The sequence below is a fragment of the Podarcis tiliguerta genome (assembly GCF_965153285.1).
Source record: "Podarcis tiliguerta genome assembly, chromosome: 3".
NCBI classification, from domain to species: Eukaryota; Metazoa; Chordata; class Lepidosauria; order Squamata; family Lacertidae; genus Podarcis; species Podarcis tiliguerta.
In genome coordinates, this window is record NC_139536.1 from 111,536,917 (window position 1) to 111,562,732 (window position 25,816).

A 25,816-nucleotide genomic window follows, 5' to 3' on the forward strand; every position below is an offset into this window, starting at 1 on the left:
AGCCTGATTTTACAGTACTCTGCAATACTGGAGTGATCTTAGCAGCAGCGCCAGTGAGGACAGGCTCATGTGATGGGGAGATAATCAATTTATGAGTGAGGGTTTCCTCCATTAAACACTGATGTCTACATTTGTCCCATTTTATTTTATTTTTTTTAAAGATTTTTATTGATACAGCAAGAAAAAAGAAAAAAACACAAATACCAAATTACACACAGGAATAACCATAGACACATAATTTTCTTAGCAAACAATAAAACATATATTGGTCTTAACAGTAAAGACCCAACCTCCCGTCTATTCCATATTTCGATTTCATATTACTTATTGCCAATACACACTTTTATCATAATTAAACTTTTTCTTAATATATCTAATTTCTTATATCTACCTTGCAGCTATTACTGAAGTTCCTCGAATGCTGCAACAGAATTTAAACTACTATATTTATTTTCCAGATATTCTTTGAAAACCTCCCATTTTGAAACAAATTCCTGTTTTGATTTATTCTTTATTTTTTCTGGTAGACCATCTAATTTGGCATATTCTGTCAGCTTTTGGATCCAATCTTGTATAGAGGGGATTTCATTACTCTTCCATTTTGCTGCCATCAGAACTCTTGCTGCCACTATCGCATATAAAAAGATACCCTTCCTCTTTTGCGGAATATCCATACATTTGTCCCATTTGAATTGTACCTGTAGTCCCGTATATCTGTTTCCCTAGAGATGCCGGGTGTATGGATCCTTCTTTCTTCGGCTTTTTGGTGTCTCAAAGGAAGATTGGAAATAGGCATTTTTTTTTCTTTTTTTAAAAAATTATATTTATTAAAAGTTTAAAGATTACAGAAAAAAGTAAGAAAAAAAAGAATAAACAATACAAATCAATACATTACAATACATAAAAAACAAAAAACACAATACATCAAACAAAATGTATAATTTTTTTCTCAATTTTTTGTTCTATAATTTATCTTAACACAATCTAACTTTAAATTTCCCACTTTGGCCCATTAACAATCAGTTTTTGCTTAATTCTTTATAACATTTCTGCTAAAACCCTATAACTTCATTCCAGCATTCTTCTAACATTCATTACAGTGATTTATGTGCCTTTTCTGTTTACTTCTTAAATTCTGACTGTGCAATATAACGGGCCTACTCAGAAGTAAGTACTGATTGCTTCGATGGGACTTCACCTTCCTCCCAGGTGTGTTGCGTAAGTTACTTTTGTGTTATACCGTTGGCCAGAATAATAATAACAATTTATTATTTATACCCCGCCCACCTGACTGGATTTCCCCAGCTGCTCTGGGCGGCTCCCAACAAAACATGTGATGGGAGTTACACAAGGATTCCTCTCACACACCCGCGGCCTAACGCAGCGCCGCCACGGGCCAAGTCCAGCTCCGTCGCCGAGCGCCGCCTCTTCGCCAACGGAGGAGCCGGGCGAGGGAGCGGCCCTCGCCCCGTCCTCGCCATGTCCCTCTACAGGAACTCGGTGTGGTTCGTGAAGGGGCTGCGCCATTACTGCCGGTAAGGGAGCGGGCGGCATGAGGCGGGGGCTGCCATGGCCGTTTCCACACGGCGTCGGCTTATGGAGGGAAGACGAACCCCCCAAGTACGTGGGATTCGAGCCCATTCCCCCTCCTCCGCCCCACGCTTTAGGGACTTTTATGTCACGGGAGGGGCGTTTCCACGTTTCCTTTTGCGGGACGGGCGCCAAGTTCGCGCGAGCCCCTTTGGGTTCGCCGCGGTTCGAGGAGGCAGTTCGCCGCGAGGCGCAGGCGGAGGGAGGCAGAGAGAGGGGGTGGGTGGGTGTGCATTAAAAGGCGAACGAGGCGCACCTTTGCAATTCTTATTAATAAATTATTATTAATAATAGTCCTAACTAAAAGTTGTCCCTGCAGTTCCGAGGTTTCGGGTTTCGGTTCTAGGCTAGTCCTAAGGCTGGCCCCAGCCGTGGTTTCTTAACACCCCCCAGTTTTGCAGCGTTGTATAACTTTTTTGCATTCAGTTGGAAGCTGTGGTGTCATCTAGGAAGCAAGTCTTGCCCTGGCAAGATTTTAGATAGACACGTGTGTAGGTGCATTCACATGACCAAGCAGGGGCTACTGAACATCAACAACAACTTCTTTTTCTTCTTCTGTATATTGTCCTTTATCCAGAGATCACAGTGCAGTTCACAACATAAAAAGACAAAATGAAAACACAAAAATAGATAGTTTTCTCTGATTGTGGAATAAATGCTCTCCCCAGAGATCACATGTCTTTAGGCGCCAAGCAAAAACATTCCTCTTTAGCCAGGCTATGGCTATTAAGTAATCTGTAGTCTGTGAAAGTGGGGGAGAGAATTGTTATGATGACTTATTTTATTATTAGGCTGTGGCTGTCTGTCAGCATGCTTTTTATGATGTTACTATGTTTTTATCATTGGCGTTCTATGTTTTTAATATTGTACACCGCCCTGGGATTGTTTGATAAACAGCGGTATATCAATTCAATAGTAGTAGAGCAAAACAAGCAAATTGTAGTAGTAGTAGTAGAAGAAGAAGAAGAGCAAAACAAACAAATTATCTGCCTCCCACATACACATTAAAAGGCCATAGGATGTTTATGAGCCAAAGGCCTGGTTGAAGAGAAATGTTTTTGCCTTGCACCTTCTTTAGCTGCTAGGTGAGTCTCCTTGGGGTGATGCAGGATCAGGCAGCAACAGGCTCTGGGCAGAGGTTGAGGGCAGGGCCTGCTACCAGGAGGGGTACTTGCAGGGCCACTTTTGCATGAGGACTGTATGCCTGAATGCAGGAAGCTTCAGCAAAAGAAAGTTGTTTTTGGCCTGAATATAAGCCTCACTTTCCCCCCAAATTCCGACTGTGAAAAGTGCAGCTTATATTTGCAACATTACAGTATGCAGCCAGGAGCGCGGGGCGCCCGCCCCGTGTGTATGCCCCACCCGTCCTCTCCCCAAGGGCCCCCCCCCTCTGCCCAGTATGCAGCCAGGAAGGGAGGGGCTTATATTCGGGTATGTTTTCTCCCCCCCTCCAATTTTTAGGTGCGACTTATATTTGGGTGTGGCTTATATTTGGGCCAATACGGTACTTGAATGTATGTTGTTAGAAATAAAAGTTACCTGTATTGGTAAAGCTAAAATTCCAAACCTTTTGTTTTCTACTAGTTACTCTACCATTGTGAAAAGTCAGCTGCTAATAATGCTTGCATTATATATTCAATCTTTTTTTTTTATAGTTTACAACAAAAAATACACTTTAGAGGGAGGAATTGAGTAATATTATAAATGTATAAAACATTCAAAAACTTTTCAATAAAATGTCCCCCCCACCCCTGTTTAATTCTTCCCAAGTATTCTTTCCCAAGCCTAAGTTTTCATTGACTTCTGCAGGAGTGGCTATGAATCGGCAAGCAAACACTTTGTTCCAGAAGACTTGGAAGTAGATGTAACTGGAAGGCATTTCATGGTCACTGGAGGAAATAGTGGCATTGGCAAGGCGGCTGCAAAAGAGATAGCCAGAAGAGGTAAGTTGAAGCAGTACTGCTGCTATTGAGATTATTTCTGAGGCTGAGTTTATACAAAACAAGAGGTCTTATTTTCTCTCCTCAGTTGTACAGTTGTATCTCTTGCTACATCAGTCTCCGGTTGCGTTTTTTCTGGATACGAATGCGGCAAACCTGGAAGTTTATACTTCTGGGTTTCGCCGTATGCGCAGAAGTGCTCTTTGCGTCTTGTGCATGCGCAGAAGTGCTCTGCACACCTTGCGCGTCCGCAGAAGCAGAGCTCTAGTTGCAGACTCCGGAACAGATTGAGTCCATAACTAGAGGTACCACTGTATTGACAACTGCCTGCAGAAACCTGGGTGGGGAAGAGGTGGAAGAAAACCATAATATTTAAAGAGAGTGGTTACAGCTAGATCTTCACCTGTGGTGTGAGCCCGGCTTCCACCTGAGTTCACAATTTGCACAACATCTATCAAGTTGAATAGTCTGGCTAGGCCCTTCTCCCATGTTGCAGACTGGCTCCCGCAGTTTCTTTCATTTTTCCTTGTAGTGCCACATCTTTGTTTATCTGTTCTTCTGTTGAAGGAAGACTTTTAAAAACAGTAGCAATCTCTGGGGATCGAAAGGAATAGTGCATTGTCATGAGTGCTAAACAGGTGGCTTTTGCTGTAATTATGTAGAACTTGGTTTTTATCCATGTGCCTGCTTGCTTGCTTGTTGGGAGCTAGGCTCTGAAAATATGCTTTAAATAAGCATGGTCTGCACACCTCCAAACCAACCCTACTTGTTACATCTTACTTTACATATAGTGTGAACCAACTGCTTCACAGTGGCAGAGGACTGCCACCAGACTCTGGGAGATAGCAGTTGTTACAAGCATGAGACTTATAATACGGATAAAGCCCCCGTTAGCCCCAGTGTGGATTTTGGAGGCTGCTTACATAAAAACAACAACATAGACTATAGAGCTCTCCACAGTACCTAGTAACCCTGAGTGAGCTGCTTAAAGCATTCTGGGTGGTGTTGTGTGCAAAATATTCTCATTTTTTTCTATGGCCACCAGTGCTGAAATAGCATGGAGCAGTAGTGTGTCACATTTTCTTTCTCTCTGCTACTCCTAACCTCCCATGTCAACTTGTCTGGAGGCCAGTCACATGAGTCTTCCTCCTAAAAAAAAGGGTGAGTGGGAAAAGTGGGGGTGGGTGGAGCCAATATGAACCAGGTCTCCCCAAGATCAGGTGTTCAAAGATAGGAGATTATCTTTTTGTCTTGCTCCACTAGCACTGTATTTTAGCAGTTGCTTCCAGTGAATGTAAGAATAATAGACCTGGTAATATTTCAAGCACCCTGTAAGAGTGTGCTATTTGGAGGCGTAGTTTGGCGCTCTTGGTAAGGAGACATTGGTGCCGCTGCATCCCTTGCATCCTTGCCAGAGGAGCTGAACCAGAGTGGAGAGGCATGATTTTTGCCTCCCACCCCCGGGCCTGTGCCCTTGGTGAGGGCCAACCTGGACAGCCCCTAGGTATGCCCCTGGTGCTGTTGAAGTTCGCCTTCTAAATAGCTAAGGGACTTTGAGAGGAATTCAGCATAGCACTGTGACCATTGTTCCATCGGTACAAACATTTCAGGTAACCTGCAGAATGACTCCCCTCTCCTCCTGTTCTGGGGATTACCTGAGCCCTCAAGAACCAATTGGGAGTGGGAGAAGAGGGGAGGAAAAGCTTGATAGTGCTAGCAGAAGCCCTTGCCAGGCTTCAACTAGCAGGGCTCATTGGTTGAATCCAGCCCCTAGCTGCCCGAAGATCTGCCATTTGTCCAAAACTTCTCAATTATAAAAAGGCATTCTCTGTGCATTTGCGCAGATTAAACATTCTGTCAGATATGAAACTATATGGAAACTTGATTTGAATATTTCTTTCATGCAGATAGTTCTATAGTCCTTTTCACTGATTGTTTCTGAATTCTTTCAGGGGGACTCGTTCATCTAGTTTGCCGAAACAAAGACAGAGCTGAGGAAGCTAAGAAAGAAATAACAACAGAAACTGCTAATCAGGTAAGAGTTGACCTTGGATGTTTTTTCTTCTATGCTTTCTCATTGGAAAGATTACATGTTGCATCCAACTAAGTCATACTTGTAGTATATTCATTCAAATTATTGAAAATGACTAACTAACGTCCATTTATTTCAGTAAATTCCAACCCTACAGGTTTTTGTGGACAATTCGCCTGTCGGCCACAGTTGCATTTCTTTTGTTTGATTGCATTTGCCACCGCTGAATAGCGCTACAAATCCTGTCCCTGTTTCTGTGGATGTTTGGATGTATTTCAGCTCCTGGAATTTGAAATAAAAAATTAACGTTTTTTGGAATATGGAACCTGGTATTCAAGTTCCACCACAGTTACAGCTGGATCAACTAAATGGAGGTTTTTCATTCCATGTTCTGACTCAGATGATATTTCTAGTGCATAGCTAAAAGTAAGATTAAAAAAAAATCACCAGAAATTATTAGTGTCCTTTTTTAAAAAATAGATGCTCCCGCATCTAAGGGAGTGACAAATATTGCCACAAATGCGCAACAGTCAATTTTGCATTAAAACTGCCTTAAAACTAAGAAAATGTGCTCCTTCTTTGGATCCATCTGTTCTATAATGTAATTTAAAGCAGTGTTATGCTACTTTAAACAGTTACTGTTTCCCCCAATGAATTTTGCATGATGCTGAGATTAAAATCTTTACCTCGGAGTCTCAGACAGTGGTACCATGATTACCTTGTATGCACTTGCATTTGTGGAATAAGTAGTCACAGCAGTGAGCAGCAGCTACATTATCAGAAAAATGAACTTTCATTCTATCCTCTCCCTTCTATGGAATCTTGAGTCAAAAATAGCTTCTGGCGTTATGAATCTCATTGTGGGCAGCACCTGCAAGTTGCCAGGTTACTTCTTACGCAACACATGAAACAGTCCCTATGTTGTGTTCTGCATTTTTTGCTGCTTGGATTTCTCTGTCAACTACAAATATTCAAAGATTCTCTCTGCCATTCAGATACAGCTTGGCTAAGTGGATATATTGTGTTCCTGCTATCTGATTATGTAGTGTTGTTAAAGCATGTTAAATGAACCCTTTCAATCTTGTGGTGGGGTGACTGAGCTGTGCTTGGGATGTAAGATTTGGAGCCAGGTGATGCTGCAGAAAGCTACTGAATTGGTTGTAGGAATTTTTTTGGTTTGGTTAACAACTCTTCTTTTCTCCTTTCCTAGAATGTTTTTATCCATATTCTGGACATGTCTGACCCCAAAGGAATTTGGGAATTTGCTGAACAGTTCAAGAATGAACACAGATTAAACGTCTTGGTGAGTTGGGAACTTAAAAGTGAAGCCCATCTCTAGGGATTTGGTGGGCTGCCAAACATTGACACCAGAGTTTGAAACTCCTATTGTTCTGGGTGCATTACGCAACAGGGAATTTCAGTAATTCGAGCAGTTTCTGAGTTGTGGGAGCTGTACTGTGCCTAAGTTTTTACATTAAAACTGCCACTGCTGGAACAAAAGGAGGACCTTTTTCTGCCTCCCCACTTCCAGCTACTCTCTGAGAACCTGTGAAGGGACCCTCATAAGAATATTAGGGGGTGGGCAGGGGAAGTATGGCTTTGTTTTTTGCAGTCTTCAGATGAGGACTAGACTATGTGAAAAATGAATATAAGATTTTAGCTGCAGTTAATTCGTTTTCAGCTTTGTATTCTTGTTATAAGGGTCGCGGGTGGCGCTGTGGGTTAAACCACAGAGCCTAGGACTTGCCGATCAAAAGGTCGGCAGTTCGAATTCCTGTGACAGGGTGAGCTCCTGTTGCTCTGTTCCTGCTCCTGCCAACCTAGCAGTTCCGAAGCACATCAAAGTGCAAGTCGATAAATAGGTACCGCTCTGGCGGGAAGGTAGACGGCGTTTCCGTGTGCTGCTCTGGTTCGCCAGAAGCAGCTTAGTCATGCTGGCCACATGACCCAGAAGCTGTACGTCGGCCAATAAAGCGAGATGAGCGCCACAACCCCAGAGTCTGCCACGACTGGACCTGATGGTCAGGGGTCCCTTTACCCCTTTATAAAAAAATTGCGCCTAGACATTCTGTTGTGGTGCCCATAACCTCGGTTTAAGGTGCCGTTTAGCTCCTAGCTTTCACACCTCAGTTTCTAACACTGATTGACACTACCTAGCAACTAGCAGTTACTTGCTTGAACAAGAAACAATTTGGTAATATTCTTTGTACTGCCAGCACTGTAGCCAGAAATTCTAAATTTCTGTGCAAGCGTTATTTTCACATGGTGGCTTAATGCTGCACAGTTGAGATTTATCATTCTTGAAAGTATTGTATGCAGCATAGTGCTTTGACTCCCATAAATGGGAAGCTGCCTTACTCCTTTCAAACCATTGCTCCACCTTGCTCAGTATGCAGTATTCTGTTATCTATACTGACCGGTAGTGGCTCTTCAGGGTTCCAGGCGAGAGTTGTTTCCAGTCCTACCAAATTCCTAGAACTTTCTGCATATTCAAAGCGCATGCTCTGCCACTAAGGCACAGCACAGATACATATTTTAACTATATTTTCTTCTTGTAGGTCAACAATGCAGGCTGCATGGTAAACCAAAGAGAACTAACGAAAGATGGGCTTGAAAAGAATTTTGCTACAAATACTTTGGGTATGTAGGGCAGTTTTCCTGGGAAGTTGTCGTTGTCTGGAAGCGGAGGTTGTGCGTTTCTGAAGTGTTCTTCTGAAACACGCTTGGCTAATGTTTATACTGTCTAATAGGGCCTCCTGACACATAATACAGTGGTACCTCGGGTTACATACGCTTCAGGTTACATACGCTTCAGGTTACAGACTCCGCTAACCCAGAAATAGTACTTCGGGTTAAGAACTTTGCCTCAGGATGAGAACAGAAATCGTGCTCCGGTGGCAGTGGGAGACCCCATTAGCTAAAGTGGTGCTTCAGGTTAAGAACAGTTTCAGGTTAAGATCAGTTTCAGGTTAAGAATGGACCTCTGGAACGAATTAAGTACTTAACCCGAGGTACCACTGTAGATTGAACATCCAGTTCACTCTTTTAAAAAGCAACAACACAGAGGAAGAAACATGCATACAGAAATAACATACTGTTGAATTGGATTGCCATAGATAACCTTCAAATTGTTTTCTTCCTTGTCCAGTGAGGGTCAGACAAGAAGCAGTGGGTTTAGACTAAAGGAAGGTGGTCTTGGGTTTAACTCTGTAGGTGAGAGCAGTTCAGTTTCTTGGTTGTGAAATGTATCTCTGGAATTTAGATTAAACAGGTTAAACAGGTGTATGCTGCTGTTTTACACAGAATATCCTGTTTTAGGGCATGCAACTGTACTTGGATAAATAATCAAACTGGGATGCGGATGGCGCTGTGGTCTAAACCACAGAGCCTAGGGCTTGCCAATCAGAAGGTAGGCGGTTCGAATCCCCGCGATGGGGTGAGCTCCCGTTGCTCGGTCCCTGCTCCTGCCAACCTAGCAGTTCGAAAGCACATCAAAGTACAAGTAGATAAATAGGTCCCGCTCCGGTGGGAAGGTAAACGGCGTATCCGTGTGCTGCTTTGGTTCGCCAGAAGCAGCTTAGTTATGCTGGCCACATGACCCCGAAGCTGTACGCCGGCTCCCTCAGCCAGTAAAGCGAGAGGAGTGCCACAACCCCAGAGTCGTCTGCAACTGGACCTAACGGTCGGGGGTCCCTTTCCCCTTAAGTAATCATATATCAGGTTTTTAACTTGGTGCATTATTTGAATGGTCCTCTCAAATAACAGGGTGCTTCATGCAGTGGCGTAGCGTGGGGGTTGCAGGGGGGGCCGGCCGCACCGGGCGCAACATCGGGGGGGGGGGCGCTCGCACTCGCAGCTCTCTGCCCCTACCTGGCTCACTCACTCTCTCTCACTGCAGTGCTGGCTGTGCGAATCCGATCCGAGCCGCCGGGTCGCCGCCCACTGTGGAGGGGAGGGTGCCAGGCGTGTGGTGCGGTGCGGAGAGAGAGCGAGGGACTATCTGGGGGAGGGACAGTGCAGCGGGGGGGGGCACATATTACTTGCCTTGCCCCAGGTTAGGGGGCGCAAATTACTTGCCTTGCCCCGGGTGCTGACAACCCATGCTACGCCACTGGTTTCATGGTCCAAGTACAAAGTTTTAATGCTGAGTCCTTTGCTAACTGAAGGATTGCTACTGCACTTCCCATGGGCATCTGCTTTGCTGCAGTGAGAATAGAGTGCTTGACCTAGATGGACTTTGTCCTGATGCAACGGGGCTCTTCATTTTACTTCTCTTTAAAAGCCTTGTGAAATGTGAAGCAATCCATCCAGCTGAAGGGTAGGAGAATGAAGTTTTATTAAATATACAAAAAACAAACAAACTTGTGGAAGATAATACATGCTAAACATTTTTTATCTTCTAGGTACATATATTTTAACAACAGCCCTTCTACCTCTCTTGGAAAGAGCAGATGACCCTAGAGTTGTAAGTTTGTATGTCTTAGTTTGGGGAAACTTGGCTGTCCCTTTCATTGTCATTCGTGTTCTCAATATTCATAACTCCTAGGCAAGTCGGTGCTCTACTGTTGGGCAAAGGGGCCCTATCAATTATGATTTTCCTCACTGCAAGCGGACCACTCTCTCCGCCTTCAGAGGAAGAGATATGAAATGTTTTGTAGTGTCTGGCAACCCACCCAGGGATAGGAGGACGGTGAGGCGCATTGTAGCTAATAGCATCTTAATTGGGGAACAAACTAATTTAATGTCTGACTCAATGCCACGACAAACCATTGCCTATGCTGGCACAAATGTTGAGGTGCCGTGGTGCTAATGTGTACCTTCATGCTTCACTGAAACAGTTTTATTTACACAATCCAAAATGTTTGGTGCAAGCGAAGCAGTTTAATTGCCTCCTTTAGTGTTTGCCCTCCTGAGTGGGAAGTAATGTTTTGCGTTGTGTCAGAAGCCACTGAGTGTTTAAAAGAATTACCATTCCAGTTTACAAATGAATTATTTCCAACAGCGGTGTATAAAAGGTACAGTTATATATTTCCAAGGGGAAAGAGTGTCAAAGACAGAGAGAGATTTGGCCTGTTCTGCTCTGGTCAGACCTCACCTGGAGTACTGTGTCCAGTTCTGGGCACCACAGTTCAAGAAGGACACTGACAAACTGGAACGTGTCCAGAGGAGGGCAACCAAAATGGTCAAAGGCCTGGAAACGATGCCTTATGAGGAACGGCTAAGGGAGCTGGGCATGTTTAGCCTGGAGAAGAGGAGGTTAAGGGGTGATATGATAGCCATGTTCAAATATATAAAAGGATGTCACCTAGAGGAGGGAGAAAGGTTGTTTTCTGCTGCTCCAGAGAAGCGGACACGGAGCAATGGATCCTAACTACAAGAAAGAAGATTCCACCTAAACATTAGGAAGAACTTCCTGACAGTAAGAGCTGTTTGACAGTGGAATTTGCTGCCAAGGAGTGTGGTGGAGTCTCCTTCTTTGGAGGTCTTTAAGCAGAGGCTTGACAACCATATGTCAGGAGTGCTCTGATGGTGTTTCCTGCTTGGCAGGGGGTTGGACTCGATGGCCCTTGTGGTCTCTTCCAACTCTATGATTCTATGATTGATGTGGTTGCATTTTGTGTAAGAACCTTTGCAATGTTTGATTTGAGTAATTAATCCACTCTTGCAGTGTGACTTTTAAAGGGCCATTGAGAAGATAGAAACCAACAGGTCAAGGGAGTCGGCCGGCATTGTGAATGACTCTGAATTTCAACATGCAGTTGCCACTCCTTGGGTGGGGGCTTGTGGCACTAGATGATGTTGGACTATACATCTCATCATCCCATGCTGGCTGAGGCTGAATGCAGCTGGGATCCAGCATCTAGAGAACCACAGGTTTCCCACCCATGCTTTAAGTGAACTGCTAAACTCACATTGTCATTGTGATTATCTACCCAAGTTGCATGTAAAAACAAGTCTGCTTGTGGATAAGGATTTCATAGTTCCTTTGGTTTGTTTATTTTATTTTGCAGATCACCGTCTCCTCAGGAGGAATGTTGGTTCAAAAACTAGATGTATCAAACTTGCAATCAGAGAATGTGGCATTTGATGGGACAATGGTCTATGCGCAGAATAAGGTAAGATCTGTAGTTCTTGAACAAACAGCCACAGACTACGTAGCTGCTTTGCAATCCTGTATTTTTGTCACACTATACATTTTATGTACTTTGCTTGCTCTTTCTATAGATAATGCTTTAAAATATTCTATGTAAAGTCTTGTCTTACAACCAGCACCCATAACAGTTGAGCTATTGGGACTATTATACACTTGTCAAGTTGGGTCTTTATTTACATAGAAAAGACTCCTTTAACTCACTGTATCTCATAGAGGCATTGTTCAGTTTGGAGATTCTAAAGTCCAGATATTACTTAACGTTAACTAGTTATTATTTAAGAGAAACTTGATTTTTGAAAAGCATTTTTCCACCCTGGTTTCAGGTGTAAGATTTTGGGGGGACGACAACGACTTTATTGGGCAGTACCAAGTGGGTGGTCATTCTCCACTTGCTTGAAGGCAGGAGAAAATGTCATTACTGTACCTTTGCATCACCCTCTTGGAATGGTAGTTCATTTTTCCTGCTTTGCTTGAAGCAGACCAGATTTCAGAGGTGCTCTTCTGGCCTAGTGTGTGTCATGAGTAGTGAGTGTGCAATGAGGGCTATACTTGAGAGCTCCTTTGCCCTTCTCTCATCTAAAACTGGAATAGAAATAGAAACCTGCCCTGTTGTCACACACAAAGAAGGCAGGGCACAGGCTAGCTGCAGTGCTGAGCTTCCAAAGGAAGAAATAACTGTGCTGCCTAAGTCAATACTGAATATGAAGATGCCAGACTAATGGCCTATTGATCTTTTTTCAGTTTTATGCCTTTTGTCGTATCCTAGAGACAGCAAGTGGTCATGACAGAACAGTGGGCTAAAGCACATCCCAGTGTTCACTTTTCTTCTATGCATCCTGGCTGGGCAGATACTCCAGGTACTTGTTGCTGAGCAGAAATATTTAATCTCTTTGGCTAAATCGGGAGTGGGGCACCTGTGGGCCTCTCTAGCTGTTACTGGACTACAAGCTGCATCATTCCCAGTTGTTGCCTGGGACTGATAGGAGTTAAGAGTCCAACATTCACCCCAGAGCTAAACAGAGAGTATCTTTTGCTATTATACGAAGGGAATGGGAGAAAGCGGAAGGAGAAGTGGCACACTCTTATTATTCCTGTTTCTCTTTGAACTTTTGCATTTCTTTCACCTCATCCTTGGTTTAGCTGCTTTGGAGAATCCTGCCACCTTGCAGGTAACTTGTGCCCATGCATAACTTCGAGCACACGCCATTGTGTTTAAAGGGCTCTGTGTTTTCCAAGCGCTTAGGTAGTGTGAGGAAGAATAGAGTCTGGTAGCGTAAAATCATATGGAGTGTTAAGGTTTGTAGGAAGTAATGTCCAAGGGCCTTTTGTAGACTGAAGCCCAAGATTAGGGTAGTAGCAGTCAAAGAGCATAATTAGTGGTAGGCATGTGTTTGTCGGGAAGCTGTTACATATGCTTATCACAACTGTCACCTTGCAGCAGTGAGGTCATCTATGCCAGATTTCTACGAGAAAATGAAGAACAGATTGCGGACGGAGGACCAGGGGGCAGACACGGTGGTATGGCTTGCAGTCTCCCATGAAGCAGGCAAGCAAGCAAGCGGGCAGTTCTTCCAAGGTAAGGGAGTTAATGTATCATTGAACGCGGTATAATAGTAGAGAAGGACAGAATAAGCTGTCCCTAGTAATATACATAGGGGCACAGGTGGCACTGTGGGTTAAACCACAGAGCCTAGGGCTTGCAGATCAGAAGGTTGGCGGTTCGAATCCCTGCAACGCAGTGAGTTCCCGCTGCTCAGTCCCTGCTGCTGCCAACCTAGCAGTTCGAAAGCACGTCAAAGTGCAAGTAGATAAATAGGTACCGCTCCGGCGGAAAGGTAAACGGTGTTTCCGTGTGCTGCTCTGGTTCGCCAGAAGCAGCTTAGTCCTGCTGGCCACATGACCCGGAAGCTGTACGCCGGCTCCCTTGGCCAGTAAAGCGAGATGAGTGCCGCAACCCCAGAGTCAGTCACGACTGGACCTAATGGTCAGGGGTCCCTTTACCTTTAGTAATATATATAAACCAAATAGGGTAAACCTAAAAAAATGAACACATTGAACTCATATACAAACTGTAGAGGGCTAGGATTGGCTGCAACTCCCTACTGAATATATATTGTGGAAACCTGGTTTTGTCGTGCTACCCTAACTTTATGAACATTTACATTCCTGCAAGCTCTGTCCTCCCTTCAGTTCACTGATAGGAAGGTCAGAAAAGCAGGTTCAAGAACCCAGGTTCTTGATTGTTGAAATAATTTATTTTGCCCTTTTGTTTCCAGACCGGCAGCCTGTTCCAACCCACTTACCACTTGCACAGACCAAATCTTCACCGGGCGATGAAGCAAAACTGATGCAGTGTCTGGAAGAGCTCTCACAAAAGTTTAAACCCAGATAATCACTAGAGTCTAGAAGCATTAACAGTGTGTACTGAACTAGTGACCTCTTGACAATCTGCAATTGGAAAGCTATAATATGTGCAAGTGAGTATAACATGCTTTATTATAGGGCAAGAAGAAAGGCACTGTTAAAAATTCAGTGATTCTGTTTTGACATGCTTTGCATCTTGATAATTGTAGTTTCTGGAATGTTTTCTAGAAGAAAGTTGAAAATACTTGGGCTGCAATTTCATTGAAGCTAGGTTTCAGTCAAGAAAACTGTAGGCATACTTTAGTTTGCAAAAGATTTGATTATGGAGCACAAAGAAGAGTATTATTTGTATGCCTACATTTGCATTTTCTCCTTGTCATGCTGTGACTTCTGTATCCCCTTTATTTCACATTTCTTCTTTTAAAAATCCCAAATGCTTGGGGATGAGATGCCGTGATGGTGAGTGCTTGTATTATTAACATTCCTGTCGGAGCAGTGTCTATTTTCTAAAAATCTCTCAAGGTGCTAATTGTAAGAAGGCTTGGGCCCATCTTCTTTTTATGTAATAATCATGCATCAAGAATGCCCACTGTGCCACAATAAGTATGAAACAGCCCACCTTCTGGAATCACAGAATTGTGGAGTTGGAAGGGACCCCTAGGGTCATCTAGTCTAACTTCCCTGCAGGAATTATACATGACAGATGGCCATCCAACCTCTGCTTAAAAACCTCTGTAGAATTGTAAATTTGCTAGAATCTAAACGTTTTTGAAATTGTATTTTGGTTTGCACTTCTGAAGTTTTCCTGCAAGAAAAATCTAATTAAAACCTAATGTTTGAAAAAGCATTCTGTTTGTTCCAGGGCATCCTTTTTTGAAGGACGGACAGCTACATTTAAGTTCATATAGATATCTGTATGAATATTTAAGTTGGCAGTACTTTGCATAGTTTCTTATGTAGATAAAGCTCATATATTTTGCACACTGCTTTCAAAAATCCCAACAGAGAAAGGTGAGTGGGAGTTTCCCTGTAGGAGGATCTTCCCAGTTTGGTAGAAAATTAAAATAAATGGCAGAGGTTTAGAAAATAGATGAGTCTCTTATACCAGATGCTATGAAAGGAAGTTTTTATTTCAGCAATTTACTTTTTGAAAAAGGCAGCAAAACAAAATATGAAATTAAACCACATTAATTTGGGGAGGGGGGGCAACATTGAGAATTAGAAACAAATCACAGTTATCAGCCATTTTAAAAATACATCCTGCCAGAGAGGTGGCAGGAATGGAATAGTTAGTTTCAAACCATGCCCAGTAACACTAGCATAATTCTCACCCTGCCTTCTAAAAAAAATGTTCAGGTATCACTGGTCCAGCTAAACAAGAATATTTCCACACTGGCAAGGTATGGTAATTGCATAAAACTATTTTATGCAGCTCTCAGTTTGAACTGGTTTCTGTGCTCATGGGTCAAGCCTGAAAAACAGCTTAGCAACTTTAGAATTTGTTGCTAAACAAGCATTTCTCTTGGCTAGGCAATGAAAAAGACTGGACGTTGTCTAACTTTTTCTCCCCCTCACAACCCACAGTACCATTTGCTAGTATGTCGTTGCAAAGGACGACCTTGACTGTTGAGGTTCTTGCTCAGTGACTCTGCTGGGAAAGATAGAAAGAGGAATCCTTTGCTTTGCTTTTAGCCCCTAGGAGCAGATTCAGCCTCTCCAACCTAATATTGCAGAATGCTACTCACATTTGCAAGAATTCCTCCACGCCAAACAGCACAAGTCGACAGAGAACATGAAACACAAACCGCACCGCACACAGACTCCCCAGACAAGTTCCAAATGGCTGAGCAGAGCCAGATTGTATAGTTGTTAAGTTTAAAAAAATATTTCTTGCATTTTGAGAACAAAGAAGTAGAGTGTTTGGTGCAAGTGTTCACCCTGGATCTAGTACGTCACTTGAAAAACCATCCGGAAGTTAACAGTCGCCACACAGCTTGCTTCATCTTCTGCAGTACATTGAGAATCCCTTCTTCAGTAATGCTGCTTTGTGTTTCACCGATGCATCAAGATACTACAGGTGTCATATCCCACAACTGTTAAAAAGATACAAATGTGGGCAGTGAGAAGAGATTCAGGTGAGATTTACTAAATTATTTGTGGCTAGTTCTAACAAGTCGACAGCGGACAGGGAAGAACCCAGTGAGGGACAGATAAACCCAAAGTAGGGTGGCATGCGGTCTGCCTCTTCACAAAAGTGTTAGAAAATCAGATATATAAGTTAATTGCCAAATGCCACCTTAAACCTAGGCTGTGGTCACCACAACAGAATGTCTGGGCACCATTTCCCCCGCAATGGAATTATTCATTTCATTTTTATACCATTTTATATTTTAAATAAAAATCTCACATTAAAACATCAAATAAAGCAATCCAGAATAAAACAAACTCAAACTAAAACAAACTCAAATAAAAGTTCCTTCTCTAAATGACATTTTACTTTCCCCATATGTATTTTCCTACTTAATTTAGGGACGCGGGTGGCGCTGTGGTCTAAACCACAGAGCCTACGGCTTGCTGATCAGAAGGTTGGTGGTTTGAATCCCCACGAGGGGGTGAGCTCCCGTTGCTCGGTCCCTCTCCTGCCAACCTAGCAGTTCAAAAGCACGTCAAAGTGCAAGTAGATAAATAGGTAACACTCCAGCAGGAAGGTAAATGGTGTTTCCGTGCGCTGCTCTGGTTCGCCAAAAGCAGCTTGGTCATGCTGGCCACATGGCCCAGAAAAACTGTCTGGACAAACATCGGCTCCCTCGGCCAATAAAGCGAGATGAGCGCCGCAACCCCAGGGTCGTCCGCGACTGGACTTAACAGTTAGGGGTCCCTTTACCTTTACTTAATTTAGATAGCTGCCCCATAGCAGAAGTACTGTAAGAAGCCAGTGTGCTATAGTGGTTAGTGTTGTACTAGGAACCAGGAGATCAGGGTTGAAAAATCCCCACTCAGTCATGAAGCTCAGTGGGTGAGCTCTGACCAGCCACAGGGCCCTTGAAATTATAAATAGCAAGAAAAGGCAATTCTGCCTTGATATATAGTAAAGGTAAAGGGACCCCTGACCATTAGGTCCAGTCGGGTCCGACTCTGGGGTTGTGGCGCTCATCTTGCTTTATTGGCTGAGGGAGCCGGCGTACAGCTTCCGGGTCATGTGGCCAACATGACTAAGCTGCTTCTGGCGAACTAGGTTGGCAGGAGCAGGGACCGAGCAACGGGAGCTCACCCCGTCGTGGGGATTCAAACCGCCGACCTTCCGATCGGCAAGTCCTAGGCCACCCGCATCCCTCTTTGAGATATAGGGGGCATACCTATAAATCCCACCAGGGAGTACTTACCTTAATAACTTTGTCTGTCCCAGATGTCAGGAGCCACCCTCGTGTTGCATCAAAGTGTACATGGACGACATTGTGTTTGCTGTCATGGAAAGTGGCTGTGGGAGCACGCCTGAGGGAAAAGAAAACAATGAGTGAAAAAAGCTCTGCTTTAGAAAGGGTGGTGGAATCTATTAGTAAGTTGATTTCTCATGTCTGTGTTGCTCTGAGGGAGCATCACTATGGACACATAATTCTTAAGGCTTGGAGAAGAAAATTACCAACAATTATCATAGAATCATAGAGATGGAAGAGACCACAAGGGCCATCGAGTCCAACCCCCTGCCAAGCAGGAAACACCATCAGAGCACTCCTGACATATGGTTGTCAAGCCTCTGCTTAAAGACCTCCAAAGAAGGAGACTCCACCACACTCCTTGGCAGCAAATTCCACCGTCGAACAGCTCTTACTGTCAGGAAGTTCTTCCTAATGTTTAGGTGGAATCTTCTTTCTTGTAGTTTGGATCCATTGCTCCATGTCCGCTTCTCTGGAGCAGCAGAAAACAAGCTTTCTCCCTCCTCTATGTGACATCCTTTTATATATTTGAACATGGCTATCATATCACCCCTTAACCTCCTCTTCTCCAGGCTAAACATGCCCAGCTCCCTTAGCCGTCCCTCATAAGGCATCATTTCCAGGCCTTTGACCATTTTGGTTGCCCTCCTCTGGACACGTTCCAGTTTGTCAGTGTCCTTCTTGAACTGTGGTGCCCAGAACTGGACACAGTACTCCAGGTGAGGTCTGACCAGGGCAGAATACAGTGGCACTATTACTTCCCTTGATCTAGATGCTATACTCCTATTGATGCAGCCCAGAATTGCATTGGCTTTTTTAGCTGCCGCGTCACACTGTTGGCTCATTTCAAGTTTGTGGTCAACCAAGACTCCTAGATCCTTTTCACATGTACTGCTCTCAAGCCAGGTGTCACCCAATTAGTCTGTTGCAATATCAGTTTCCCACAGAAACTGGAATGTTTTGTCATGGATGGGTGGAAGGCAGGATAGGTAGACCACAAGGAAGGAGGGGAGAGGACCAGGGGCTGCTACTTACTCCTCATCTGTTATCGATTCGTAACAACTATCACAGACTCTCACATCAAATTCGAACCCCATCAGTGGTATGGAAGAGCGCTTTGAACTGCACTTGCCGCATACTGCCTTCCCGCACTTCCGGCAATGATGCTGAAATTAAAAACACAGCGAAGCGCAACTTGGACGAGATGAACGAATAAGGCCAGACATATTTGTTTACATGTTGTAGCTTATCCTACAAAGTTACAAGGGTATTTTGTAAGATTTGTCAATCCGGATCAAGAATTGGCAACCTATTCTGGAGAGGAGGAAAAAGATGAAACTTTATAGCTCCAACTCTATCTAAACCAGCATTTCATAACATAAAGCCACTATTTCTGTAAGAGACATTGCCTGCCTTAAAGAAACACACTTTCCCCCTCTAGACTGCAATCCTATCTCAACATAGGATCAAGTGCCCTCAAAAGCCAGCAAAATGAAAATCTATGGCAAAACAGTTCCCAAAACCTTCCAATTATGACAATCGCATTTGACTTACAACTGCAGCCTTCTCATTTATTTGAATGCTTCAACCCTAACAAACAACTCATTATTGGTGGTAATAATATATTGATAATAAGTTTACCTACGGGCTTGCATGCTAAGTAACATGAGCAGAAGGCAAATAAAACGTGTGTTTAAGTTTGAACAATGGATGATTTCACCTTTCCCCAGCAGCTCCCCACACAGCTGAGCAAAGCCATTCAAAGCACAAGGTATTCTATGATCCACCTGATACCCCCTTCTTGATGACATCCACATTTTATGTACAGGGAGCAGGGCCTACCCATGAGGCAAAGTGGGGCAACCAACTCAGGATCCACAGCGGCAGCAGATCCCAATGAAGATCTTAATCCACCAGGGAAGAGGGGCACCATTTTGTGGTTCACCTTAGGTGCCAATATGTCTTGGGCTGGCCCTAACATGGAGGAACTGAGAAATCCACCACAAACACCTGGGTTTGAAAATATTACATTATTTCAGTGGGAAAGGTCCTTATCTACACCAGTCCCATTTTAACTAATTTGTACAGATTCATTTCCATTGGCTTCTTTTTGCAAACCTTGGATTTCACTCAAGCCTAGTGATACTCTCATCTTGGCTGTTTGGGCTATATAAGGATCCACATTAGGTGAATGAGTTCACTATTTAATTTAGATAGGACACTGATCAAGTGAAAACAGGAGTGTGCCTTCAATTATTTAAGGAGCAGCATACCACATACCTGTCTAAGGCCTATTTTCTTGCAATCCCACATTTGTTTGAAGTTCCAGAAGAACGGCTGATCACACTTTTGACAAGAGTCGCTATCCAGCCATTCAGGCGTCTAATGCAAGAATGAAATGGAAAAAGCATCAAGTCTAGCGGCAAGAGGATTCTATTAACAGATCAAAACTGTAACAGGATTAGGGCCTCTTACGACATCCAAGCTAACACTCCACTATGGGGCTGGTTCTACTGTGCAGCCAAGAAATTCCACATTAAAGTACTTCATGCAAGTTGGCAAATTTTATACATATTTTCTTATTTTGCAGAGTTTACCTGCACGGCCTGAGAGGCAAGACGTTACAGGGCAAACATGGTTTCCCAACACTGTGATTACTAATGACAGGGGAGCACTAATGGGCAGGAAAGGATGTCTTAATGCTTTGCATTCCTTGTCCATTTCTCCATGAAACCTTCCCCCAGCATGCTCTGAGAACAGAACATAAGCTAACAAGAGAAAAACTGGCTTGGCGAAGGACTGGTAGCAGGGAAAGCATTAAGCATTTCCTTCCAGCCTGTCATTTCTCTTCTGTCAAGTGACTTTTTACCCCACACATTACTCTTAACCAGCAAACATCTCTTTTGCCAGGATAATATATAGTCTCACCCGAGTTGAGAGTGGTGTGGCTGAATTAAATGCATTTAATTATAAGCAACTCTCAAACAGAGTCCCTGATCCTGAAAAGCGGGTTCCCATCAGAATGAGACACTCTCAGCTTCACAAAAGGGCACTTTTAATAAACTCAAACCTGGTTAAGAGCCAGAGTGCCAACAAAAAGAAACCCTTCTGAAATCCTAAGCCCCATTCTTGCCTTCATTTCATTTTCACACTGAATGCAGAGAGGGAGGGCCACTTCATTAGTTGACCCAGTCCCTGCTGACTGCATGTTCAGCCGGCAATAACAATGGGCCACATGTGTACACGTATATACAGGGTCTCACTTGTGTACATTGGGTCTCACTTGTGTACATTGGGAAACCAGCGTATGTCAAAGTTCCTGGTCATGCATATAGATGTTATGCCTATAGGACCCATTCTGCCCTATTGCTGGACTTGCTTCAGGTCAGGGATGAGGCCGCTGGCCACAATACTACTCCTCCATTTGGTCAGTCTGAGCATGAAACGAGAGAGTATACAGAGATACTGCTTTCCTTCGTCTACTGCCTAAAAAGAAAATACCTTATATTTGGATACAAACTGGATCAGCTCCCCATGCCCTGGTTCAACACATCTGTGCAGAATCGCTGGTCTTTTAGATCAGAATCTTTGCTTGCTGACAGCCTGACCCATATGTAAGCCCATTTCAAGCTGACTATCAGTGTTATAAAGTAGAAGGCTAAGATAATCCCACTGTCAGAGGTGGGGAATTTCAGGCCTGGGGGCTGAACGTGGTATCCTGGCCACTCACTATCTGACCTTATATTTGAGGAATACTGCTCAGGCCATATCCCCTCTCTCCTGGCTGTATCCTTCAGCAAATCTGCTCTCTGCCCTCCATAAGCGCCAGGATGGACTGTGTACTTTAACTGCGGAAATGTCTGCTGCTCACCTGGGTGGAAATTGAATACAGGGACTGTATACACAGGTACATGGAGACAGAAACCTCTGACGTGGGGTTGGAAGGTAGCAAACTGAACAGGTCTGTTGCTCCGTCCACTTTTACTTCTAGTCACACCCATTTTTACTTCTGGCCCTCCAGAGGTTGCTCATAAGGGGACGCAGCCTTCAAGCTGAAGGTTTTCCCCACCCCTGAGATACAGGGACACATGAGACAGAAAATCTACACCTGGACACTGGACTCAAGTGCCATCAGTTCATTACCAAGTGCATCTCCATAATCGTGAGCCACAGCTTTGATAAATAGGCACAGAGATTTTTTTTATAAAACCAAGTTCTATTCCAAGAGACGGATTCCATACAGATTGAATTAAAATTTAACAGAAGTAGTCATTCCAGTCCAGTGACTGTTTATGTCTAGGATTATAGACCGCAACTGCAATGCCCTGCAAAGCATTGTCCTGTCCAACAGGAACTAGTTCTGCCATCCTTAATGGTGCAAGACTGGAATGACATGTACAACGCAGCAGGGAAGTTATTCAGGGCAAAACAGAAACTTGCCGTTTGTGTGAGGCAAAACAAAACCTTTGTTTTTCTAACTGCAGCAGCAGAACTTTCCACAGGTTGGAAACTAGCCTGTAGCTGATAGTTAAGAGCCTTTTCCACCTGCTTTTTCAAAACAAGGAACGTGATTTCTTGTTAGAAATCCAGTGGGGACTTCGTATTCCCAGAAATTGATCTGCAGATCAAGCCAGCACCAGGTTAAGACTGTTTGGGGATTTTGATTCATCTGTGATCTGTTTTTTGAATATAGGAGGTTCTTTTTAGTTTTATTGCCTCTTGTTAGTGTATGCCACCATGGATCAGTCAAAAGTGCAGGATACAAATTTTGGAAATAAATACATGGCTGACATTTTTTAGATGAAAGAGCCATTTTCCAATTACTGGCTCTAGCCTTTGTTCAAAGCAAGCTTGTTTAACCCGGTTAAGTATTGCTTACAACTTGCCCCACCCCAGGTTCAAAACATAGCTGAGCAGAAAGGTCTGCCACAAATCTGTATCAGGCAATACTGTAATAACAACAGGGAAATTCTTAAGAGTAACTGGATTTAATGTTTCAAGACTGGAAATTCATGTCTGTAATAGAAAAGGCATTCTACAAAGAAACTCACTCCTAGGAAGAAATATGTACAAATTCCTAGAACTGCCTATGTTTAAGACACTAACTGACCCACAAAGCCTTTTGTTCAAAATCACCTGAGTGCAGCAACAGAGGGATTTATAAAAGTTAGGCATAATCCTGAGATACAATTTTCTTCCTCTCATACTACTAAATTTTGGGATTACCCAACGAGCTGTCGGTAGAGCATGAGACTCTTAAACTCATGGTTGTGAGTTCAAGTCCCTTGTTGGGTGAAATTCCTGCATTGCAGGGGGCTGGACTAGATGACCCCGTGGTCCCTTCCAACTCTAAAAATTCTGTGATTGGCAGTAGATGCAAAACAGGTAAGCACTTCTTCACTGAGTTGATAATTAACTTTTGAAATCCGATGCCCCAAGATATGATGTGGGCCACCGGCTTGGATGACTTTATAAGGGGATTAGATAAATTCAGTGAGGATGGGTGTATCAGCAGCTATTAGCCATAATCACTAAAATGAACCCTCCATATTCAGAAGATGTCTACAAAAACATCTCTCCCTCCCTGCACAATGTGTCACACCTACAACCCTTAAGTAATGCCCATTTAATGCTGAAAATATCAGTGGATAAACAGATGTACCTAATAGAAAAAAGTGCTATATGAACCCAAGTTGTGATCAAGATCAAAGAGAGACGTTTGGGAAAACTGGCCTTCAGTGTACTCTCAAAAATATTCAATACTGGAAAAGCTGTCGTTTCCCTGACCAGATAAAGGAGAAGAACTGAGTATGCACCTCCTGTCTCTCAACATCCATATTCCAGACGACGATTCCTCCATCTGCTCCACAAGAGATAAGCTGCCGTGTGTGATGGGCATAGAAGAGTGACTGAACTTTATCGCTGCAGTAAATATACAAAAAATAAAAGTTAGAAGACAATTGATGAGTAGGAAACAGCAATCTGAACGTGCCCATTTCCCTCTGTGTCAAAGAAACACATTCATATGCTTGGAATGGGTCAGATTCTGCAGCGCAGAAAGCCCAGTTGTGCAGATGAAACAAAAGCATGACAAAATTAAGCAAACCAGAACAAACTATAGCACCATTTGCGAGGAGCAACAATTTCAGCTGCAAGCAATTGTACACCCAAACATAAGTTGTCTATTTCTGTACTCCCGCCCCGGTGTGTTGTTCTGGAGGTCCTCCTGCCATCCAGAAGCAAACATTTAAGGGTCTGGATTCCAAGCTTGCATCTAATCCTACTCCCCTTATTTAAAAAATAAATTCCTTCAGTGAGACGCCTCACCTAGCCTTCATAGCATCAAATACATATTTTGATACCCGCATCACATCCTGCGAGGAAGCTCAGAATGGTATCTACAAGGACTCTCATGCGGGGTTCTCAAAGGATTGTTGTGAAGATAAAACTGCATAAATCAGGCCGAGCTGCTAACTCAATCATCCAGCGAGTTTCAGGACTGATCTAAACCCCGCCCTCTATTCCGAATTAAATGGAATCCACTGCAACCCATTGCACCTCATGTTGGTTTAAAATTTGGAGGAGTGAGAGTTCTGAAGGCTATCTGCACTTGGGTGCACATGTCAGTTCTGGAAGTGTGAATTAGATGGGTTCACATTGTAATTCAAAATTCTCACTCCAAATTTTTGCAATGCAGTAATCCACCCCCAAAAAGTACAAAATGGGTCATTATATAGGGAAAGTGCTTGCAAAATTGTGTACGTTAGACAAAATGTCATACAAAGTTAAGTTTTCCTGCAAACTTTTTTAAGAATTGCAGAATGATGTGTAGATGGTGTGAATTCCACAAGAAATGAGAAACTGAGATACCAAAACGTGTGTGTGTGTGTGAAGTTTGTTTTTGGGATAGCCAGGTTGCCTGTCAATCAGAACAAAATCAGCCACAGTGTAAGAAAGGCCAAGAGGATGCAAAGAGTAGCAGCAGTAGTTGCTAGGAGTGTTTTTAATTGGCTCTTTACTCCAGGGGGATGGGAAACCTGTAGCTCCAACTCCCAACAGCATGCTCAGCACTCAGGGACAATAGGCCTTGTGGTCCAACACCTTCTGGAGGGTCACAGATTAACCGCCCATTTTATACTTTACTTGCTAGAAACCAGTTTTTTAGAGCGTGTGGGCTGATTTGAAGGTTCCTGAATTTTATTCTGAAAACTTCATTATATCCACAATTCTCAGTGAGAGATATCTGCCTGAATAAAAGCAGGCACGTTCTGTGGGCGAGATATATCTAGAAGGGCAAAGCATTTGATCAGTACTTGTGTCCTTGCAGTTCGATGGCTGTTCCTTTTCTTCCTCCGATGTCCCACATAATAATGGAATGATCAGAACTGCCGGAGAACAAGACACGCTGCACAGGATCCCAACAAAGGGCAGTGATTCCACCTGGAAATATTAGGACAGGGAAGAGGGGAAAGGGAGGATTTTTACTCTTGAAATACAGGAGCTTATGTAAACTGCCAGATCATCATCAAGTAGTTAAGGATTTGTCTGCATTTGCTTTAAATCTTTTAAGAGCCTGGGAACTGGGCTGGCAGCATTAACCCTATAGATGATAGACATGCATAGGCTTACACTAACCTGGGGTACTGATGAGGAATTCCTTCTCCTCCTGAATTTCACTTTTCTCACCCAATTGTGACAAACCTGAGCTTGAAGCATCAGTTAGAAGAATGCACTACTCTATCTGTACTGTCATCAAACTGGGGCAGTCTGCTTGTGTGCAGCCTATCTTTGAGCAGACTTGCTCTTTATGTAGCACAGCTGTCAAACCAATGGACGTCTTTTGCATGCGAAAGGTGCTGTGCAATCCCTCAGTGACAGTACAGCTTTGTGAACCACCACATGTACTTTGCGAACTTTGAAACTTCTTTCACTGACATTATTTTGGAGCTCTCTATTCGTTGGAGCTCTCTATTCCTTTTCTGAACTTAAAAATGGAAAGCGTAATGTTGGTGGTCATCAAAAGAAGTTTAAAGACTGTCTCAAGGCAAATCCAAAAAAATGTAGTATAAACACTGACAACTGGGAAACACTGGCCTGTGAGTGCTCCAGCTGGAGAACAGCCTTTACCAAAGGTGTCATGGGCTTTGAAGACACTCAAACTCAGGACGCAAGGGAGAAATGTGCTAAGAGGAAGGCACGCTTGGCAAATCCACACCGTGATCATCTCCCGCCCGGAAACCAATGTCCCACAGTGGAAGGACGTGTGGATCCAGAACTGGCCTCCACAGTCACTTACGGACAT

At 43.5% G+C, this 25,816-nt stretch overlaps 2 protein-coding genes across 4 annotated transcripts in view; one reads left to right on the forward strand and one right to left on the reverse strand.

Annotated features, from left to right (window-relative positions):
- The first annotated feature begins 1,338 nt into the window (after nucleotides 1-1,338).
- On the forward strand, nucleotides 1,339-14,927 carry DHRS12 (dehydrogenase/reductase 12). Of its 2 annotated transcripts, XM_083435465.1 has the most exons (11): nucleotides 2,022-2,081; nucleotides 2,168-2,675; nucleotides 3,400-3,533; nucleotides 5,483-5,565; nucleotides 6,773-6,865; nucleotides 8,121-8,202; nucleotides 9,966-10,027; nucleotides 11,574-11,678; nucleotides 12,483-12,573; nucleotides 13,155-13,292; nucleotides 13,993-14,927. In XM_083435465.1, exons 3-11 carry the CDS (start codon nucleotides 3,473-3,475, stop codon nucleotides 14,106-14,108), a joined length of 831 nt encoding a protein of 276 aa, XP_083291591.1. In that variant the 5' UTR covers nucleotides 2,022-2,081; nucleotides 2,168-2,675; nucleotides 3,400-3,472; the 3' UTR covers nucleotides 14,109-14,927. The 2 variants fall into 2 exon arrangements, with proteins under 2 accessions (XP_083291590.1, XP_083291591.1); XM_083435464.1 differs by lacking the exons at nucleotides 2,022-2,081; nucleotides 2,168-2,675 and adding an exon at nucleotides 1,339-1,535.
- A 262-nt stretch (nucleotides 14,928-15,189) lies between these two features.
- The window catches only part of WDFY2 (WD repeat and FYVE domain containing 2), a 48,310-nt gene continuing 37,683 nt past the window's right edge, over nucleotides 15,190-25,816 (reverse strand). For both annotated transcript variants that reach the window (XM_083435425.1, XM_083435426.1), the window contains exons 7-12: nucleotides 24,828-24,954; nucleotides 23,331-23,436; nucleotides 19,795-19,896; nucleotides 18,550-18,680; nucleotides 17,464-17,572; nucleotides 15,190-16,173 (exon numbers count right to left, since the gene is read on the reverse strand). In XM_083435425.1, coding sequence (XP_083291551.1) covers nucleotides 16,144-16,173; nucleotides 17,464-17,572; nucleotides 18,550-18,680; nucleotides 19,795-19,896; nucleotides 23,331-23,436; nucleotides 24,828-24,954 — 605 coding nt within the window. In that variant the 3' untranslated portion in view covers nucleotides 15,190-16,143. The remainder of the gene's footprint in view (nucleotides 16,174-17,463; nucleotides 17,573-18,549; nucleotides 18,681-19,794; nucleotides 19,897-23,330; nucleotides 23,437-24,827; nucleotides 24,955-25,816) is intronic.

Excerpts from the sequence above, each read along its gene's own strand:
- DHRS12 (XM_083435464.1), top strand. The coding sequence starts at position 1,480 with ATGTCCCTCTACAGGAACTCGGTGTGGTTCGTGAAGGGGCTGCGCCAT. Across the intron at positions 6,866-8,120 it reads AACACAGATTAAACGTCTTG|GTCAACAATGCAGGCTGCAT; the intron begins GTGAGTTGGGAA and ends TTCTTCTTGTAG. Across the intron at positions 10,028-11,573 it reads GAGCAGATGACCCTAGAGTT|ATCACCGTCTCCTCAGGAGG; the intron begins GTAAGTTTGTAT and ends TTTATTTTGCAG.